Source organism: Pelophylax lessonae (assembly GCF_965119305.1).
Source record: "Pelophylax lessonae genome assembly, chromosome: 3".
Lineage (NCBI taxonomy): Eukaryota > Metazoa > Chordata > Amphibia > Anura > Ranidae > Pelophylax > Pelophylax lessonae.
In genome coordinates, this window is record NC_138770.1 from 337,354,107 (window position 1) to 337,371,360 (window position 17,254).

Here is a 17,254-nt window from a genome sequence, read left to right on the forward strand (position 1 = left end):
GTTGCACTACTGGAACCAGATGACATATCTAAAGAGCATCTGCTTCGATTGGCCTCGAAGAGAGGTCTTGCCTTTGGCTCTGCACTTGACACAGTGATCAGTAATGGCACAGGAGGACAGAGCGTGTCAGTGTAGGAAGTCTCCCACTCAACCCATAGGATTCAAACTCAGAGGTCGACTATCTCTCTGAAAAGCCTTCTGCGTGAAGTCTTCTGGGTTTTCTTACACCCAAGACATCTTGCTGCATGCAGTCCATATGTTTACTTGGATTCTGGAGTTGTGCCCCATCCAAGTCTCCACTCCCCTCCTGAAGAGTAACACCTGTCCTTGGGACTAGAACAACCTCTCATAGTACAGGGTACCTCCTTGGGGTTACTCCATAGGGACTCCCTGATCAACATGGTCAACTCGGACCAACCCTAGCATACATACATAGTAGGGATAGACCGATTTATCGGCAAGGCCAATATATCGGGGGCCGATATGCACTTTCACCGATATATCGGTATCGGCCCAGGAAATGGCCAATATTGCCAATATTTTTGTGACGTCATTCTGCCTTCTTAGGCCGCCTCCCTCGCCTTGGACAGCTTCGTCTGGAGTTGGGACTAGTCTCGCGGGAGTGTATCACAGCCATACACCCACCCACAGCAGCCCGGTGCCAGCCAGCCACCCACATCCACAGGCCCTTTACCTGCCAGCCACAGGCACTGTACCAGTGAGCCAGCCAGCTACCCACAGGCCCTGTACCAACCAGCCAGCCACCCACAGGCCCTGTACCTGCCACCCATAGGCCCTGTACCTGCCAGCCACAGGCACTGTGCCAGCCACCCACAGGCCCTGTACCAGACACTTTAAATGTACAAAATATTGGCCGATATCGGCCGATTCCGATACTTTGTGACCAAAATATTAGTATCGGCCCCGAAAAAAACATATCGGTCTATCCCTTATACATAGGGACCTGGATCCTCAGTTTCGCCCAGGCACACCTGCTACTTCTTGAAGCTTCAACCCTAGTGTTCAGTCTAGTGCCCTTTCCTGGCATCCCCATTTTGGAATGCTCAAAACAACCTCATGTGAAGAGCATCTTCTTGGATCCTTGTAGTCACCACCTTTCCGAAGGACCTAACTTCTGCAAGATCCAACCTGATTGGGTCTCACCAATAAACAGCATTGGCAACCGCTTGTCAGTGGTGAGAGAGTAGGTTTAGCTTAAGCCCTCCCTAAAAAGACCATGACCTTGTGTACTGTTCGCTTGTCATCAGATAGGGAGTTCATCCCTTCTCTAATGAGGGACTGTAAGGCTTTGGGTGAACACCCCTCAAGATGGCCTCCCCTTTTCCATTTCTTTTCCTTTTAACACTCCTCTCTGCAGTGGTGGATTTAGGTTCTGAGCAGGCCTATAAATCTGTCTCTGTGGATTTGGTAATTCCTACCATAATCCTTTAACCTCTACAGAGGACTGGGTTAGTTTAGTCTCCCCATGACTAAGGCATTCCACTTGCATGAACACCTCCAACCCGCAGACTTCTATCCAGTTCCTCAGAATTAAGAGTTTCCTTTATGTTGAGATATCCCACCTTGACAAAACTTTTTGCTTCATACTCCATTGGATCCTATCTAGGTATTACAGTGTCTTTGGCTCGAGGAAGGAGTGGAAATCTTCCCTGCAACAGGAAAATTGCCTAACGCCTGGCTGGACAATGCTGAGAGTATTAGTCTCAATTGTACTGCACTTGGAGACAGGCTGTCATCAACCAGCAGTGTCCACAGTATGCAGCGGGCAGAGACCATCACTGGGGGGTCCTGTGCCCCACTGGATTATATCAGTAGACGGAATGCCTTTGATTTCTGCTGAAGGTTTACTTTGCTGGGAACAGAGCATGTCCAGAAGACTTTTTGTGGGACTTCTTCACCTGGGAGTTAGCCCTCCTTCTTGGGCTGATCAGCACTCCAAGGAAAGGTCCTTCAGATGCCTTTCCTTGCTCTACCCTTTATTAGGTAAATGCTTTTAGCATTTGTGACTAAGATTGCTGCCCTTTGCTTTGTGGTTGTTTTTGCTTCTTAGACCTGGGGAATCTGGGGCTTCTTAGACCTATTGCTGCGGTTTGGGTTAGGCAGGCTCTGCGATATTCTTCCACAGGCTTTCATATGAAGTGTAAAAAAGGATGTTTTTGTTTCAACACAGTGTTTTTGGTGGATTCTATCTCCCCAGGGACTTAAGTCTAACTTTTATTCTTGCTTACCCTTTGAGGCGTTGTCTTTCCTGCATTATCCCTCTTCTGTCAAATTGACTTTGCGTGAATGAACCTCTTGAGTTCTCTAGTGGTTTTAGGGGTCACTTCACTTCCTTGTGGGCTATTGGTTGTCTGGCTAGACTACAACCTTTAGTCACAGAGTTCTATCCTCTTGACCATAAGGGTTAGAAATGTCAGGACTCAAGCCTTCCCATGTAGACCGGCTGGTCTTTTTTGCCCTGTGTTTTGTACTAGTTTTCGATTGGGATGTGTTCCTGTTTGGGGTTATCCCCAGTGTTTTATTCTGTTGATCACATCAGGGTTCTGTCTTCCCTGTGCATGAGTTTTTTTCCATCTGTTTTTCTTGGGTTCTGTATGATGAGCTTCTATCTGGCTCAGTTTTAGTGTTCCCTTATGGAGTTATTCCCCTTTGGTAGCAATCTTCTCCATGTTGGTCTGGAGCTTCAGGTGGATCCTCCTTGCTTTCCCACTTATGTTGGCAGTTTTCCTTATCTGGTGAGTGGATCAACTCCTTTATTCAGATTTTAGTTATTCAGGAAGCTCTTGGGCTGCAGGCAGTCCTCAATCATTGTAGTAAGGCTTGTTTGTGTTTTTTTTGCTGTATAGGTCACCGCTCAGTTGAACTGTTTTTGGATATCTTGACTGTATGTGATGTCCTGTGTCTCTCAATAGAGGAGAAGGAAAATTGGAGTTTTACACTTACTGTAAAATCCATTTCTTGGAATCCATTGAGGGACGTAGGATCCGTCCCTCTGTATTTGTTTTGTTTATGCTCTTAGTACTGCTTTATCGCAAAACTGAGGCATACTGTGTTGAGGGGGGGTTACACTAAGGTTGGTTTGCATTTTTTTTTCTTTTTTCCAGTGTCCAATCCTCCTGTAGGTGACACAATAACCCAGTTGGATCTGAATTTCAAGACTCCAAGAAATTGAATTTTGAGTAGGTAAAATCAGGCAATCACACCATCAATTAAGTTGATAAGCATTTTACAGTGAGCAGTAAAGATACTTTTTTCCTCCTGATGACTCCCTCTCTTGCTGCTGTTGTCTATCTGGGCTACTGTCTGTTGGCTGCCGGTTAGTCACTGTGGCCAAAAATGAACATGAAATAGGAATAGGACAAGAAGAGGAGGGTTTTGTCAGATTAACTTTGTACTTTCACATTGGAGCTGAACAGCAAAGTATTATATGCTCTTTAGCCTTACTGATTGAATAGTTTTTTTTTTATATAATATGGTATTTTAATACTAATAGTTATGGCTTATCCATTTAGTGTTTTATTCCTTTCAGTGTCCTATTTGTTTATTTAACAGAATCCACAAGAACGCTGAGACCTAGTACAATTGAGAAGACATTGAATGCTGTAAAGGTTGCAAGTCCAAAAAAATCAAAATCTTCCCAAGAAGACACAGCAGTTGATTCAGCAAAAGATAAGGAACAGATTTTGCACATCGGGAGTGATGATAAAAGAAGCAATAGCACACAGAACTCAAGAAGATCAACAAGAATAGCAAATAAGGAGTATAAAGATAAAGTAGCTACAGATCAAAATAGCTCAAATAAGGAGACACTAGACGAAGAATCAAATACTATAAATGATATTTTATCAAACACACAAAGCATACTGGAAAAAGAAGATGGTAACTCTGAAACATTACATAACGATTCTCTTATTTTATTGAGTGCAAATTCTAATAAAGGTTTGGAAGAAGTGACAGAACATGATTTGAGTAATTCTCAAGGAGATCTATTGACAGATGATGTCTTAGAGACACCTGTAGATGAAAAAATGTACAACAATGAAAACTGTCAGGCTGATGATAAAAAATCGGATGTAATTTATGATAAAGTTCATCAAGAGCTTGCACTTTTATCAGGAGTTGTTGAATGTGACATAGGTGTTAAGACGGTGTTGCCGCCAGAAATTAATGTTGAATGTATTTTGCAAAATGCTGTTAGCAGCTCTGTCCAAGAGTGCGAACCAGACAAAAATGTTATTGCACCTGAAATTTTGAATACTAGTAACAAATGTAATTCTTTAGGAGATATATCCGTTGTAGAAAATTTAGTACTGAATTGCACAGAAGACGTAGAAAGCAGTGAAAAGTTACAGACTACAGAAAAGGAAATGACAGCTGGAATTGGTTTCGGAAAACCAAATCGTAACCGAAAAGGTGCAAAAAAACTAAAATCTAGTTCTGCTAAAGTACCTACACAGACAGAAAATTCTACAAAAAGTACAGATTTTCCAAAGGAGGGCTTGTATTCTCAACATCAAAAGGGTAGGTTTAAAAAAACGAACATAACCCACTCTGAATCTCCAGTTCATTTTGACAAGTCCAAAATCATTAAAGTAACGAAAAAGGGGTCTGTAGCTACGAAAATCCATAACATTCCAATAAAGACTACAATTAAAAAGAAGCCACGTTCATTTGAAAAAAAGGGTAATTCCTCTACATTATTAAAACAGCTAGATGATGCTTTACGGGACAGCCAGGGAAGTTCAAAAGAAACGTCACAAGTTGTATCATCTCATGTACGTTCTGGAATTTTAGCACATTCTACTGATAAATCAGTCAATAAACAGTCATTACCAAAAATCACTTCTCCGTCAAAGGATATGGGAGAACAGAAAGAAACAGCTGAGCAACCAGAAGAGAAAACAAAACTTAAAAAGTCACTTCCACCTCGACAAAGAAGAAGTAGTAAAAGTGTTTCTTTTGATGAGCCACCTCTGTTTATTCCTGATAACATTCCTACTGTAAAGAAAGAAGGAGCAGAAGCAACATCACCAGTTGATAAGTATGTCTGGAATCCAACAAGACATTGCAGTTCCTGTAGAAAACTTCACGGAAATAGGTAAGGATCCTTTGCTAGTTTGTTCTTTATAAATCTCATGTCTCTGATGTCAATAAATATTATTGACATCAAAATAGTCACGAAGACTGTGCAGAAGACAATACATTTTTTTTAGTATAGTTTCCTGTCTGCACACTCAACAGCACTACATGTAGGATAATACTCAGAAAGAAGTATGGGTTATGGAGCTCCTAATTCCTAAATCAGGTTACCCTCATTGAAAATCCACAGTGACCAATCTTTATTCTCCACAGACTGCATAAGTTCAAAGGAAAAGATTGACTGTATTCTGGAAAAAAAATACCTTTATGATTAAAGTGTCAATAAACCCACATGCTGTTCATACGCAGTCACTATGGTATTTGGTTTCTGTATTCTGATCCTGCAGTTCTCTGTCTCCCTCTCCTGTCTATGTCCCCACTGCAGTTGGGGATTTTGCAGAGCAGTGTGTATGGAGCTCTGCACATGCTCAGTTTTCATTGAGTTTCTATTCTAAGCATTTCCTTCCTATCACATCTGAGCAGCCCATGTGACTATAGAATCATACATGTAGATGTATACACAGTGGTAGATGAAAGCCCACTCCCTCCCTTCTCTATGCCCACTAACCAGCTAAACACAATGGGGGTGGGATATTACATGTAGTTCGATGGAGGCTTTACCTTTTTTTCTTATTTTAAGATACAGGCTGGAGGGGTGTGACACAGCTTGTGACTGGCAGAAATCTGCCCACACAAGGTTTTTGCCAAAAAGTAATTACAATTTGATTTCAAATATATATTGTATGACAATTTAAAACAGTTTATTGATATTAATGAATTATTTTTACTCTGTATCCCAAAGGCTTTTTTTTTATTTTAAACGTGACCAGCAGCAGAGGACTAGAAGCTCCTCCTGCTTATGTTTCCCTGCAGACAGGCTGGGAAAGAGCTGGTCATGTAATAGCTGTATATCGATTAGGAAAAAAGGTTATTCAATGCTTTTTTTTTAAATTTAAAATAATTACAGTTCCATCATTCATAACTAGAAATAGAAGGGACAATGTAAATTAAACAGTGCGTTTTTAGTAACACTTTTTAAAGTGGCATTAAATCCAAACACAAATGTTTATTAGATTGTAGCTTATCCATTCCTAGATTTGGTGCTGCATTTGATTTCTTTTTTTTTTAAGTTTTTTTTTTTTCTTTTACTTTCACCAGTCTATTTTTGCAGCTTACTTTTAAAAAACAAGTTGTCCAGACAAATTAGCAGGTAGAGGGTTGAGACAAACCATTTATCACTAATGGGTGGTTGCAGTGGTCAACTTTTAATCATTTATGTAAAACCTTTATCCCATAAGGAAAAATTTGGCTGTAAATACTGAAAAGTGTTAGCTGGAGTTTAGCTTAAATTTGTTAGTTAAGTCCATCTAAATTTGCTAGTGCAACACTACCTTCTCCCCAGACTGACAATGCTACTGACCAAAGGTAGCTGCTATACTACTTCATCCAGAAGGCAGACACCCTAAAAAAGGAAGTGTGTTACTGGCAGGATCACCAGGTGAAAACAAATGCAGCCACCACAACTAATGATTGGTGGTAAACTGCAGGCTTACTGCCAATCTCTCCCCGCTGACAGAGAAGGACAGTTGGCTGATGTAAACACAGCCGTCCGTCCTTCTCCCTGAAGTGATCACAGAGCCCATATGATCCTTCTATATAGGATCGCATGTCTCTATGGTCACTTCACAAGTCCAACCCCCATACAGTTAGAATCGCTCCTCTAGGCTTACATTTAACCCCTTGATCACCTATACTGTTAACCCCATCCCTGCCAGTGCCATTATTACAGTAACAGTTCATATTTATAGCACTGATTACTGTATTAATGTCACTGGTACCCCCAAAAGTGTCAAAAATGTCAATTAGGGGTCCGATCTGTACGCCGCAATGTCAAAGTCCCGCAAAAAAAAAAAAAAAAAAAAAATCGCAGATCGCCGCAATTACTAGTTAAAAAAAAAAGACAATAAAAATTACATAAATCTTTCCCGTAGTTAGTAAACGCAATAACTTTTGCGCAAAGCAATCAAAATACGCTTATTGCTATTTTTTTTTACCAAAAATATGTAGCAGAAAACAATTTGGCCTAACATGTTAAAATTTTTTACATTTTTTGGGGGAATGTCATATAGCAGAATGTGAAAAATATTGTTTTTTTTTTTTTTTTCAATATTGTCGCTCTATTTTTTTCTTTATAGCGCAAAAAATAAAAATTGCGCAGGTGATCAAATACCACCAAAAGAAAGCTCTATTTTTGGGAAAAAATAGAACGTAAATTTTTTTGGGTACAGCGTCGCACGATCGCGCAATTGTCAGTTAAAATCACGCAGTGCCGAATCGCAAAATAGGGCCTGGTCATTAGGCAGGAAAATCTTCTGGTCCAGAAGTGGTTAAACTGAGACTTGTGAATGAACAGTGTCAGGAGAAAAGGTCTCAGGCAAGAACTCTGTTTACATTCTCTGAATGAAAAAAAGTTTAATTTTTAAATAATAGTCTCTACCACGTGTGAATACATATTTATAATTTAGACAGGAGCCAATTAAAGCGGAGCTCCACCTAAAAGGGGAAGTTCTGCTTTAAGCACTCCTCTCCCCCAAATATGCATCATTTAGCATGTCATTTTTGAGGGGGGGGGGGGGGGTACAGGTACCTAGTTTTGACAGGTACCTGTTCCCACTTCCGCTCCCCCTCCCTCCTTGCAATCTTCCGAGATGTGTAAGAGGTCCCAGAAGATTGCCCGACCATTAAGGAGGCGCTGCACGGCTTGCACATGCGTAGTGTGCACCCGGCTGTAAAGCCGCAAACTGTGCCGAGGAGAGGAAGAGAAGCGATACTTTGGGTGGCCGCATCACTGGACCATTGGACAAGTAAGTGTGTGTTTATTAAAAGTCAGCAGCTACCCTTTTTGTAGCTGCGGACTTTTAATAACCACAAAAATGAGTGAAACTCTGCTTTACCTACTTTTGAAGTTTGGGGGAGACCAGAGGAAACCTACAGTATATAAAAACTCCATGCAGATAGTGTCTTAGATTGGACTTCAACCAACTTACTTAGTACTGCAAGGTGGAAGTGCTAACTAATAAGCCACCATGCTTGCTAGTTACCTGAGTTTACATTTTTTTCAGCAGTAGAGTTTAGCCAACCTTTTTTTCGGTGGTTTAGGACAACAGCTAAGTTAAGTTTTTCTTTTCCTTATTTACCCGAGACCTTAAAGGATATCTAAACACAAAACTGCGATACCAGTTCTTAGAATTGGTGGCTGCATTATTATTTACTTCTTTTTTTATTTATTTTTTTAATACAAAGTAAAGTATCTGCAAGTACAGGTAAAATAACTGTTCATTTTGCCAGAATTCTAGTGTTTCTGACATATATCTATGCTCTTCCACACATATGCCCAATGCTCAATTTTCTCAAAATACTTTTCTACTTGTTAAAATACTTTGTCCCTTTTTAATAAAGATGCATAGAAGAGGTGGGGTTTAGTAGTCTAAATTGGGAGAGCACCCCAGTGATAGAGTAAGTAAGTGTACTCACTTAGGATAGAAAGTGTGTTTGCAGAATTGCTATGTAAAAATAAGCAGCTACCATATACAGGTGCATCTCATAAAATTAGAATATCATCAAAAAGTGAAACTCATATTTTATATAAATGCGTTACACACAGTGATATATTTCAAGCATTCATGATTATGGCTTACAGCTAATGAAAACCCAAAATTCAGCATCTCAGTAAATTAGAATATTACATCTATAAAAAAAGGAGTTTCACTTTTTGAATAGAATAACTGAAATAAATTAACTTTCTCTTACGTCCTCCGACAGTCGCCGCCTCTTCATATTCGTCACATATGGGGTATTAGACTTTGCTCCGAAGGAGTAGCTAGGCAACAGAATATGTTAACAATAAAGCTTTAACATATCCCACCCTCAAGGGGTGGTCCCCTCAGTCAATACCCTCCTACTTCCTGCAACCATATCTCAGTTTTAATGTCTAGCTTGTCAGGAGTGGCTGGCTCTCTCTGTGCTGGGACTTTTTGTCCCAGACTCTTTCTTCTTTTTAATATTTTGTTTGAGTTTTTTCTCTACCTTTACTTAGCTGTTATTTTTGTCAGCATTAGTTAGTTCTTCGGACGAAGAGGATCATGCGGACTGGGTCTCGGGCTGATCCCCCTGATCGCAGGTCGTGGGTCAGTGGCTTCCCAGTCTGCCATCGAGCGTTCAGCCAGGTAACGCTCCTGGCACAGTGAACGACCCATCCCTGTTCGGTGCAGGGATGATTGGTGAGGTGGCTACCTCACCGGACGCTGTGCGGTTTCTTAACCGCCATTGTGTGCGTCTTGAATTGCGACTCTCCCTGCCTCATGTGCAGCGGCTTGTTCGCCTGTGCGGGTTCCCCACGCCATGTGAGGTAAGTGTATCTATGTGGGGACCTGTCTGTCTGGGGGGGGTCTCAGTCTGGGACTGTGTAACCTGCCTTTAATCACACTGCTTGTCTCCCTATCTCTCGGCTGCATGCTGTGGGCTGCAAGGGGGGGGGGGGGGAGCTGTATGACACTGAGTGTGTCAGGCTGGGCAGTGTGAGGAGCTGTGTGCTGTGGGGCATGTTTTTAATGGCATGTTGGGGCATATACAGCGATCGCTGCGGCGATCTAACATGTATCCATATAATGGGATAAAATTGTGTGTGTTTTATGCACTGTGGAGCGGCGATTTCGGCGCCAAACGACGCCATTTTACCGGCGCCCGCTCCGGCCGCATGGTTTACATGCACGGTGGCCATTTTCTTGTAGCCTCCATAGGCTTACATAGAGCGCCCTGGCAGCATCACTTCCTCTCTCCTGGAAGCACCGATCGAGGCAGCAGCAGCAGCGGAGTCTCCTCAGGTTTTATCCTTCTATTCCTGTGTTCCATTGCCTGTGTTCAGTCTGTATATTCCCTGTGGGGGTCTCATTGTGCCTGAGTGTGGTGCGGTGGGCTGCGCTTGCCGCGCTTGCTGAAAGGGGGCAGTTAACCCTTGGTTGTCTGGCATACAGGGGCAATGGATTCTCAGGAGGGCAAGTTTCCCACAGTATTGGTGGAAAGCCAGGGGACCGCTGTTTCCCCCCCAGGGGGGGATTTAGCCACTATTGTGGCTGGCCTTGCTGCACAGGTGCAAATGCTGGTGGCTGCTCAATCTACTAAACGGCCCAGAGTTGCTCTGTCCTCTGATTCTGAGGGTGAAGGTGATGGGGCTGTTCTGGCAGGGACCCCCCTATCGGGGTCCCGCTCCTCTCTTGATCTAGTGGGGTCTGAGGTAGAGGCTGAAGTTGAGGGGGTTGATAATTCTCCCCCTGGCTCGCCTGAAGAGCTTGCAATCATGGATGAGTTGATTGCTTCCATTAAGCAGACGCTACGTTTGCAGGACGAGGTGTGTCCCCCAGCTGCCTTGGCGGCTTATGGGACGCAGAGAAAACGCAGGACGCCGCAGGTTTTTCCCTGCAATGCTGATTTTCAGCGCGCTGTTAAGGATCAATGGCGCGATCTGCGCAAGCCTTTTGCGGTACCAAGTAAATTCAAGCTGCGTTATCCTTTCTCGCCTGCCACTGATGAACGGTGGTGTGTGCCCCCGCCAGTGGATCATGCTATTGCGGTTTTGAACAAAGCCACTGCGATCCCTGCAGAGGGATCCCCTGTTTTCCGTGATGCCACGGATAGGAGACTGGAGTCTCTTGCCCGTCATACTTTTTCTGTTACGGGTTCTATGCTTAAGGCTCTGTTTGCTTCTCTCATGGCGGCCCAGGCGATCGCAAGTTGGACGCAGATGCTTAGGCGCGTCCTAGTGGCCGATTCGGCCTCGGCGGCGACCCTGGATATGGTGGATCAGATCCACCAGGGTGTCATGTATCTGTGTGATGCGGACCTGGACCTGATTCCGTTGGCTGCGCGTGTGCACAGCGTGGCGGTGTTGTCTCGCCGCCTGGTTTGGTTGAAATGTTGGTCGGTGGACCAATCTTCACGTAAAACCTTAGCCAATCTGCCTTATGATGGGTCTCGCCTTTTTGGGGAGTCCCTGGATGTGTTGATTAAGGGGATTACCGGGGGTAAGAGCACTCTCTTGCCCCATTTCCCCAAGGCTAAGGGGGCTTCTGGGAAGAAGCATGCTCATTTTCGGCCCCCTCAGGGGTCCTTTCGTGCCTTTCGGCCGCACTACAAGGGCAAACCGTTCAAGGGCCAAGGCTCTCAGAAGAAGCCCTGGTCTGGGAAACAGAAGTCCGGCCAATCCGGACCTGCGGCCCATAACAGTTCGGCCTGAAGGGGCGCCCTCACCCAGTTTTGGGGTGGGGGGACGCTTGCTCGGTTTTCTTCAGCCCTGGTTGGCCCGTGTGCGGGACAGATGGGTTCTGGAAATCGTTCGATCTGGTTACAAGATCGAGTTTCTCTCTCGGCCGGAGAGCAGATTTTTTCCCTCAAATCTACAACTGTCTCCAGAGCGCCTGCGGGATCTGCACCTGGCGGTGCGGGACCTGAGGACTCAGGGAGTGGTGGTTCCGGTGCCTCATCGGGACAGATTTCGGGGGTTTTATTCCAATCTGTTCACCGTACCCAGGAAGGAGGGCAAGGTTCGTCCGATTCTGGACTTGAAAGCTCTGAACCGCTCTGTGCGGGTTCGCAAGTTCCGCATGGAATCCCTGCGCTCGGTGGTGGCTGCCCTGGTTCCGGGGGAATTCATGGCCTCCATCGATTTGAAGGATGCGTACCTTCACATCCCCATATTCGAGGGTCATCAGAGATACCTTCGTTTTGCCATTGCGGAGGATCACTACCAGTTCGTGGCGTTGCCCTTTGGGCTCGCCTCGGCTCCGCGGGTCTTCACCAAGGTGCTTGCACCGGTTCTAGCATTATTGAGGGCCCAGGGCATTTCTGTCCTGGGGTATCTGGACGACATTCTGATTCGGTCTGCGACCAGTCAGGGTCTGGAGAAGGACCTGTCTGTCACAATGCAAACTCTGCAGGAGTTCGGTTGGACGATAAATGTTCCAAAGTCGACACTGAGTCCGTCGGTTCGTCTTCCCTATCTGGGAATGATACTGGACTCGGTGCAGGCGAAGGTCTTCCTGCCGGAAGACAAACTCAGGACTCTTCAGGAGGAAGTCAGGTCCCTCAGGGACGTTCCACACTCGTCTCTGCGGACGTGTATGAGGTGTCTGGGGTTGATGGTCTCGGCCTTCGAGGCGATTCCTTTCGCGCAGTTTCACACGCGGGGTCTCCAGGCGGAGATCCTGTCCAAGTGGGACGGGCGACCTCAATCTCTGGATCTTCTGATCTCGTTGAGTCATCGCACCAGGGGAAACCTTCTGTGGTGGCTCCAGTCCCCGTTGGTGTCCGGGGGCAAGTCGTTTCGTCCGATCTCGTGGACGATAATCACCACGGATGCCAGCCTGTCGGGCTGGGGTGGTGTTCTGGGCGTTCTGTCCGCCCAGGGGACCTGGTCGGAGGGGGAGTCTTCCCTCCCGATCAACATTCTGGAATTGCGTGCGATAAGGCTCTGTCTTCATCGCTGGACGGACCGGCTGCAGGGCTGCCCGGTTCGGGTGCAGACGGACAATGCCACGGCGGTGGCTTACATCAACCACCAAGGGGGCACCAGGAGTGCCCGAGCGGCTCGAGAAGTAGCCGACATTCTGTCTTGGGCCGAGACTCATGTCCCGGCGATAACGGCGGTTCACATTCCGGGAGTGGAGAACTGGCAGGCGGACTATCTGAGTCGCCAGACCCTGGATCAGGGGGAATGGTCTCTCCATCCGGCTGTCTTCCAGATGTTGTGCGCGAAGTGGGGTCTTCCAGATGTGGACCTGTTCGCGTCTCGCCTCAACTACAAGGTGAAGAGGTTCGTGGCAAGGACGCGCGACCCTCGGGCAGACGCGTCGGACGCGTTAGTGGCCCCGTGGCATCAGTACAGGCTGATGTATGCGTTTCCACCGGTTCAGTTGCTGTCCAGGTTCCTTCGCAGGTTACGCTCGGAACGCAGCACGGTGATTCTTGTGGCACCGGACTGGCCTCGCCGGTCCTGGTACGCAGACCTCGTGAATCTGGCGATCGACGCCCCTTGGCGTCTGCCTCTTCGAGACGATCTACTGTCTCAAGGACCGATTTACCATCCTGCTTTACAGTCGCTGGCTTTGACGGCCTGGCTGTTGAGACCGAGGTCCTGAAGGAGAAGGGTCTCTCTCCGGAGGTCGTTCATACCTTGATCAACGCGAGGAAGTCTTCCTCGGGAAAGGTTTATTACCGTACTTGGAAGGCCTATTTTGCCTGGTGTGAGTCCAGGGGGTTTTCACCCCGCACGTACTCGGTTTCCCGTGTGCTGTCTTTCCTTCAGACGGGTGTCGATCAGCGTTTGGCGCTGGCTACGATAAAGGGTCAGGTGTCTGCGCTGGCCGTTCTGTTTCAACGTCCCGTGGCTTCCAACTCCTTGGTTGGCACTTTTATTCAGGGTGTGCGGCATCTGGTTCCTCCTAGGAGGGATCCTTTGCCCCCTTGGGACTTGAATCTAGTCCTATCTGTGTTACAACGTGCTCCTTTTGAACAGATCAGGGAGATCTCGTTGTCTATGTTGTCCAAAAAGGTCGCCTTTTTGGTGGCGATCACTTCGGCTCGCAGAGTGTCGGAACTGGCGGCTTTGTCCTGCAAGTCTCCGTACCTGGTTGCTCATTTGGATAAGGTGGTCTTGCGACCTAATCCTTCCTTTTCTGCCGAAACGAGTTTCGGAATTCCATCTTAACGAGGATATTGTTTTGCCTTCGTTGTGCACGAAGCCTAAACATCCAAAGGAGGTGAGATTGCACTCTCTGGATGTTGTTCGGGCGATAAGGGTTTACCTTAAATCGACTGAGTCTTTTCGTAAGACGGACTCCTTATTTGTTCTTCCAGAGGGTCCTCGGAAGGGCATGGCGGCTTCGGCCTCTACCATCGCCAAATGGATCAGGCAGACCATTGAACAGGCCTATGCCTTGCAGGGGAAGGTTCCCCCTATGCCTGTGAAGGCGCACTCTACTAGATCTCTGAGTACGTCTTGGGCCTGCCGTCATGGGGCTTCTGTAGCCCAGGTGTGTAAGGCGGCGACCTGGTCGACCGTGCACACTTTCACAAAATTCTACAAAGTAGATGTTCAGGCATCGGCGGATGCTTCCTTTGGCCGCAAGGTTCTTAGTGCGGCTGTTCCATAGGGTCCCTTGTTGGGGACTCCTGGCTGTTGGGATAGTTTTTTGTATCCCCTGGTTTTTTGTCTTTTCCTGGGTTGTTGCTCCTGTTGAGCACTTATTTTTGCTGTTGCCCAGCTGGTTTCCTTCCTTTGGTAAGGTTCCTTTCTTTGATGTGGAGACTGCGTTGCCTTTCGGCGCGGATGCGTTTCCCACCCCTCATGTTTGCACTGCTTTGGGACGTCCCCATATGTGACGAATATGAAGAGGCGGCGACTGTCGGAGGACGTAAGAGAAAACGGAATTTTTGTAAAATCTTACCTGTAAAATTCCTTTCTCTGAGTCCTCCGACAGTCGCCGCCCCCGCCCCTCTTTTGGGGTTGAATGTATACTCTACTGCTATTCCACTAAAACTGAGATATGGTTGCAGGAAGTAGGAGGGTATTGACTGAGGGGACCACCCCTTGAGGGTGGGATATGTTAAAGCTTTATTGTTAACATATTCTGTTGCCTAGCTACTCCTTCGGAGCAAAGTCTAATACCCCATATGTGACGAATATGAAGAGGCGGCGACTGTCGGAGGACTCAGAGAAAGGAATTTTACAGGTAAGATTTTACAAAAATTCCGTTTTCTCTATCTTCCATCGACAGACGCAGCCTCAACTCCATGAGCTGAGTGGGTTATGCTGCCACCTGCAGTAGTCGTCTAGGCAGTATCTTAGTACAAAACTTTTTACATATACACGCCCATAGGGTTGTCCATCCAGGCATAACCCCCACTGCCACAGCCCAGCACATCATTGTTTCTGCCTAGAGAAGGAGTAGGACCTAGGTTTCCTGCTGGGACTCCGGTCTCAGTTTTTTTATTATTTTCAGAATATTTTCTTTTTATTTCTCTTTACTCACTTGCTAGCTAGTGTTCAGGGAAGAATTTTCCTGGTGATGTACAAGCAATGATGCCTGCTGGGGCTTTGCACTGGATAATCTAGATCCTTATGGTCCCCCCAGTCTGGCCTACCAGCTTGAGCAGGTTCCGACCTAGGCCTAGCCGCACGGTACCCCTTTTCCGGATGGGAACGAGCCTGCGAGCGGATGCATCACCGGGACGCGTTGACCTGGAACGCCCTTAGTTGCAGCGTACCCCTCGGCTGGCATCACCCCCACTTCAGGTGGGAGGCAGTCTGCCTGAAGCGGAGCCCACCCTGTCCATGGTATGGTAAGTAAATGTGCCCCCCTTGCCCCTGATGGCCTTGGGGGGATTTTGTCCCTCTCCTGGGGATAATGGGACTTGTGCCTCCCAAAAGATCCCCCTGGCCTGCCCGGTCTGTGTCCTATCCTCCCCCTTCCCTGTACCTGCGGTGGCTGTGTGTCTGGAGCGCCTGGCGCTCGGGGGGGGGGGGTTGGGGGTGTGACATGGTACCTTAGGCTTGCTAGTCCCTGTTGTGGTTCCTGAGGCCTTCATGTGTCTGTCCCTAGCCGCATGGCCTGCTGTGGGCGCGGCCATCTTAAGTGTTGGCAATGTGAATTTTTCCCCATAGACTTGTATGGGGCAGCCATTTTCCCTGTAGCTTCCTATTGATATGTATGTGTAACCCTTGTGCTATGCTGAGCAGTGTGACCTTCCTCAGGCACAATCACTTCCTGTCCATTTGTTTCCTGCTACTGGCCGAGGTCACTTCCTGTCTTTTTCTCCATGCTGCTGGAAGAATCAGGAGGATGGTTTGTGTGAGGTGGTACAGTACTTAGGGTCCCTGCGGGCATATTCCTGCACTTTCTGCTTTCAGATTAGTTTAAAGGGGTTCCCTGCAGACAGCTGCGATCAGTGGGTGATACCGCGATCGACGCTCTTAAAGCGACAGTACTCCGTTTTTTGCAAATTGCAATATGGTGGTGTCCCAAACTGTGCAATCCCCCTCAGACCCACACTGTGGGACTCCAGGACAGTCCGGATCACAGTCGCTGGCTGCGATTTCAGCATCCCTGTTAAGCCTGGCGACTAAAGTGGATTTAGTCATGAAAAAGGTTGATAGCTGAAAACGGCCGCTGCCTTCTCCATCTATGGAGGGGTCCTCTGATTCAGGGGCTGATGGGGTGGCCCCGAACGCCCCCCTACCTGAGGGGTCGCTGTCCTCACAGTCAGATGGTGAAGAGGACCTGTACTCTTCAGCTGCGGCACGGGAAAGCGCAATTGGCTGGCAGGGACACGGGTGGCTTTTGGCTCTCAGGAGTCTCCAAAAGCTGACAGGGTTTTCCCTTGTCCCGACACTTTTCACTATATTGTAAAAGACCAATGGCGGCGCATTAAGCACGTGTTAGTGGTGCCAAAACGCTTTAAACGCCGGTACCCTTTTTCTGAAAAGGTCTCCAACCATTGGACGATGCCGCCTAAGGTGGACCATCCTGTTTCCAGATTATCGAAATAAATCTACCCTTGTGCCTGTGGAGGATTCCCCAGTTTTTACGGATCTAGTGGACAGGTGGGTGGAATCCCTTTCCCGCCATCTTCACATGCTGTCGGGTTCCATTTTAAAACCGGTTATTGTGTGTGTGTTTGTCTCACAGACGGTGACGGAATGGATTAGGGGTTTGCGGGAGTCTTTGGACTCCGAGAACGTTCCTCCGGAACAATTGGAACTGTTAGCCAGGTGATGCAGGCTATGATGTTCCTGTGTGATGCGTCTATAAATGCGGCTCCCATGGTGGCCAGGGTTTTGGCCATGGGCATTGTTTTAAGATGCATGGTTTGGTTGAAGAGCTGGTCGGCTGACCAAGCTTCTAAGAAAGCCCTGGCTGATCTCCCCTTTCTGAGAGAATGGTTGTTTGGCGACTCATTGGATGAGTTAATCGAGGGCCTGACTGGTGGGAAGAGTACTCTTCTTTCTCAATCCTCCAAGGGCAAGACAACCCGTACTAAG

The 17,254-nt window shown here is 46.9% G+C and overlaps 1 protein-coding gene across 1 annotated transcript in view; it reads left to right on the forward strand.

Moving 5' to 3' along the window:
* The window catches only part of PHF3 (PHD finger protein 3), a 279,560-nt gene that overhangs the window by 60,109 nt on the left and 202,197 nt on the right, over positions 1 to 17,254 (forward strand). The window contains exon 4 of the mRNA XM_082249659.1: positions 3,574 to 5,119. Coding sequence (XP_082105785.1) covers positions 3,574 to 5,119 — 1,546 coding nt within the window. The remainder of the gene's footprint in view (positions 1 to 3,573; positions 5,120 to 17,254) is intronic.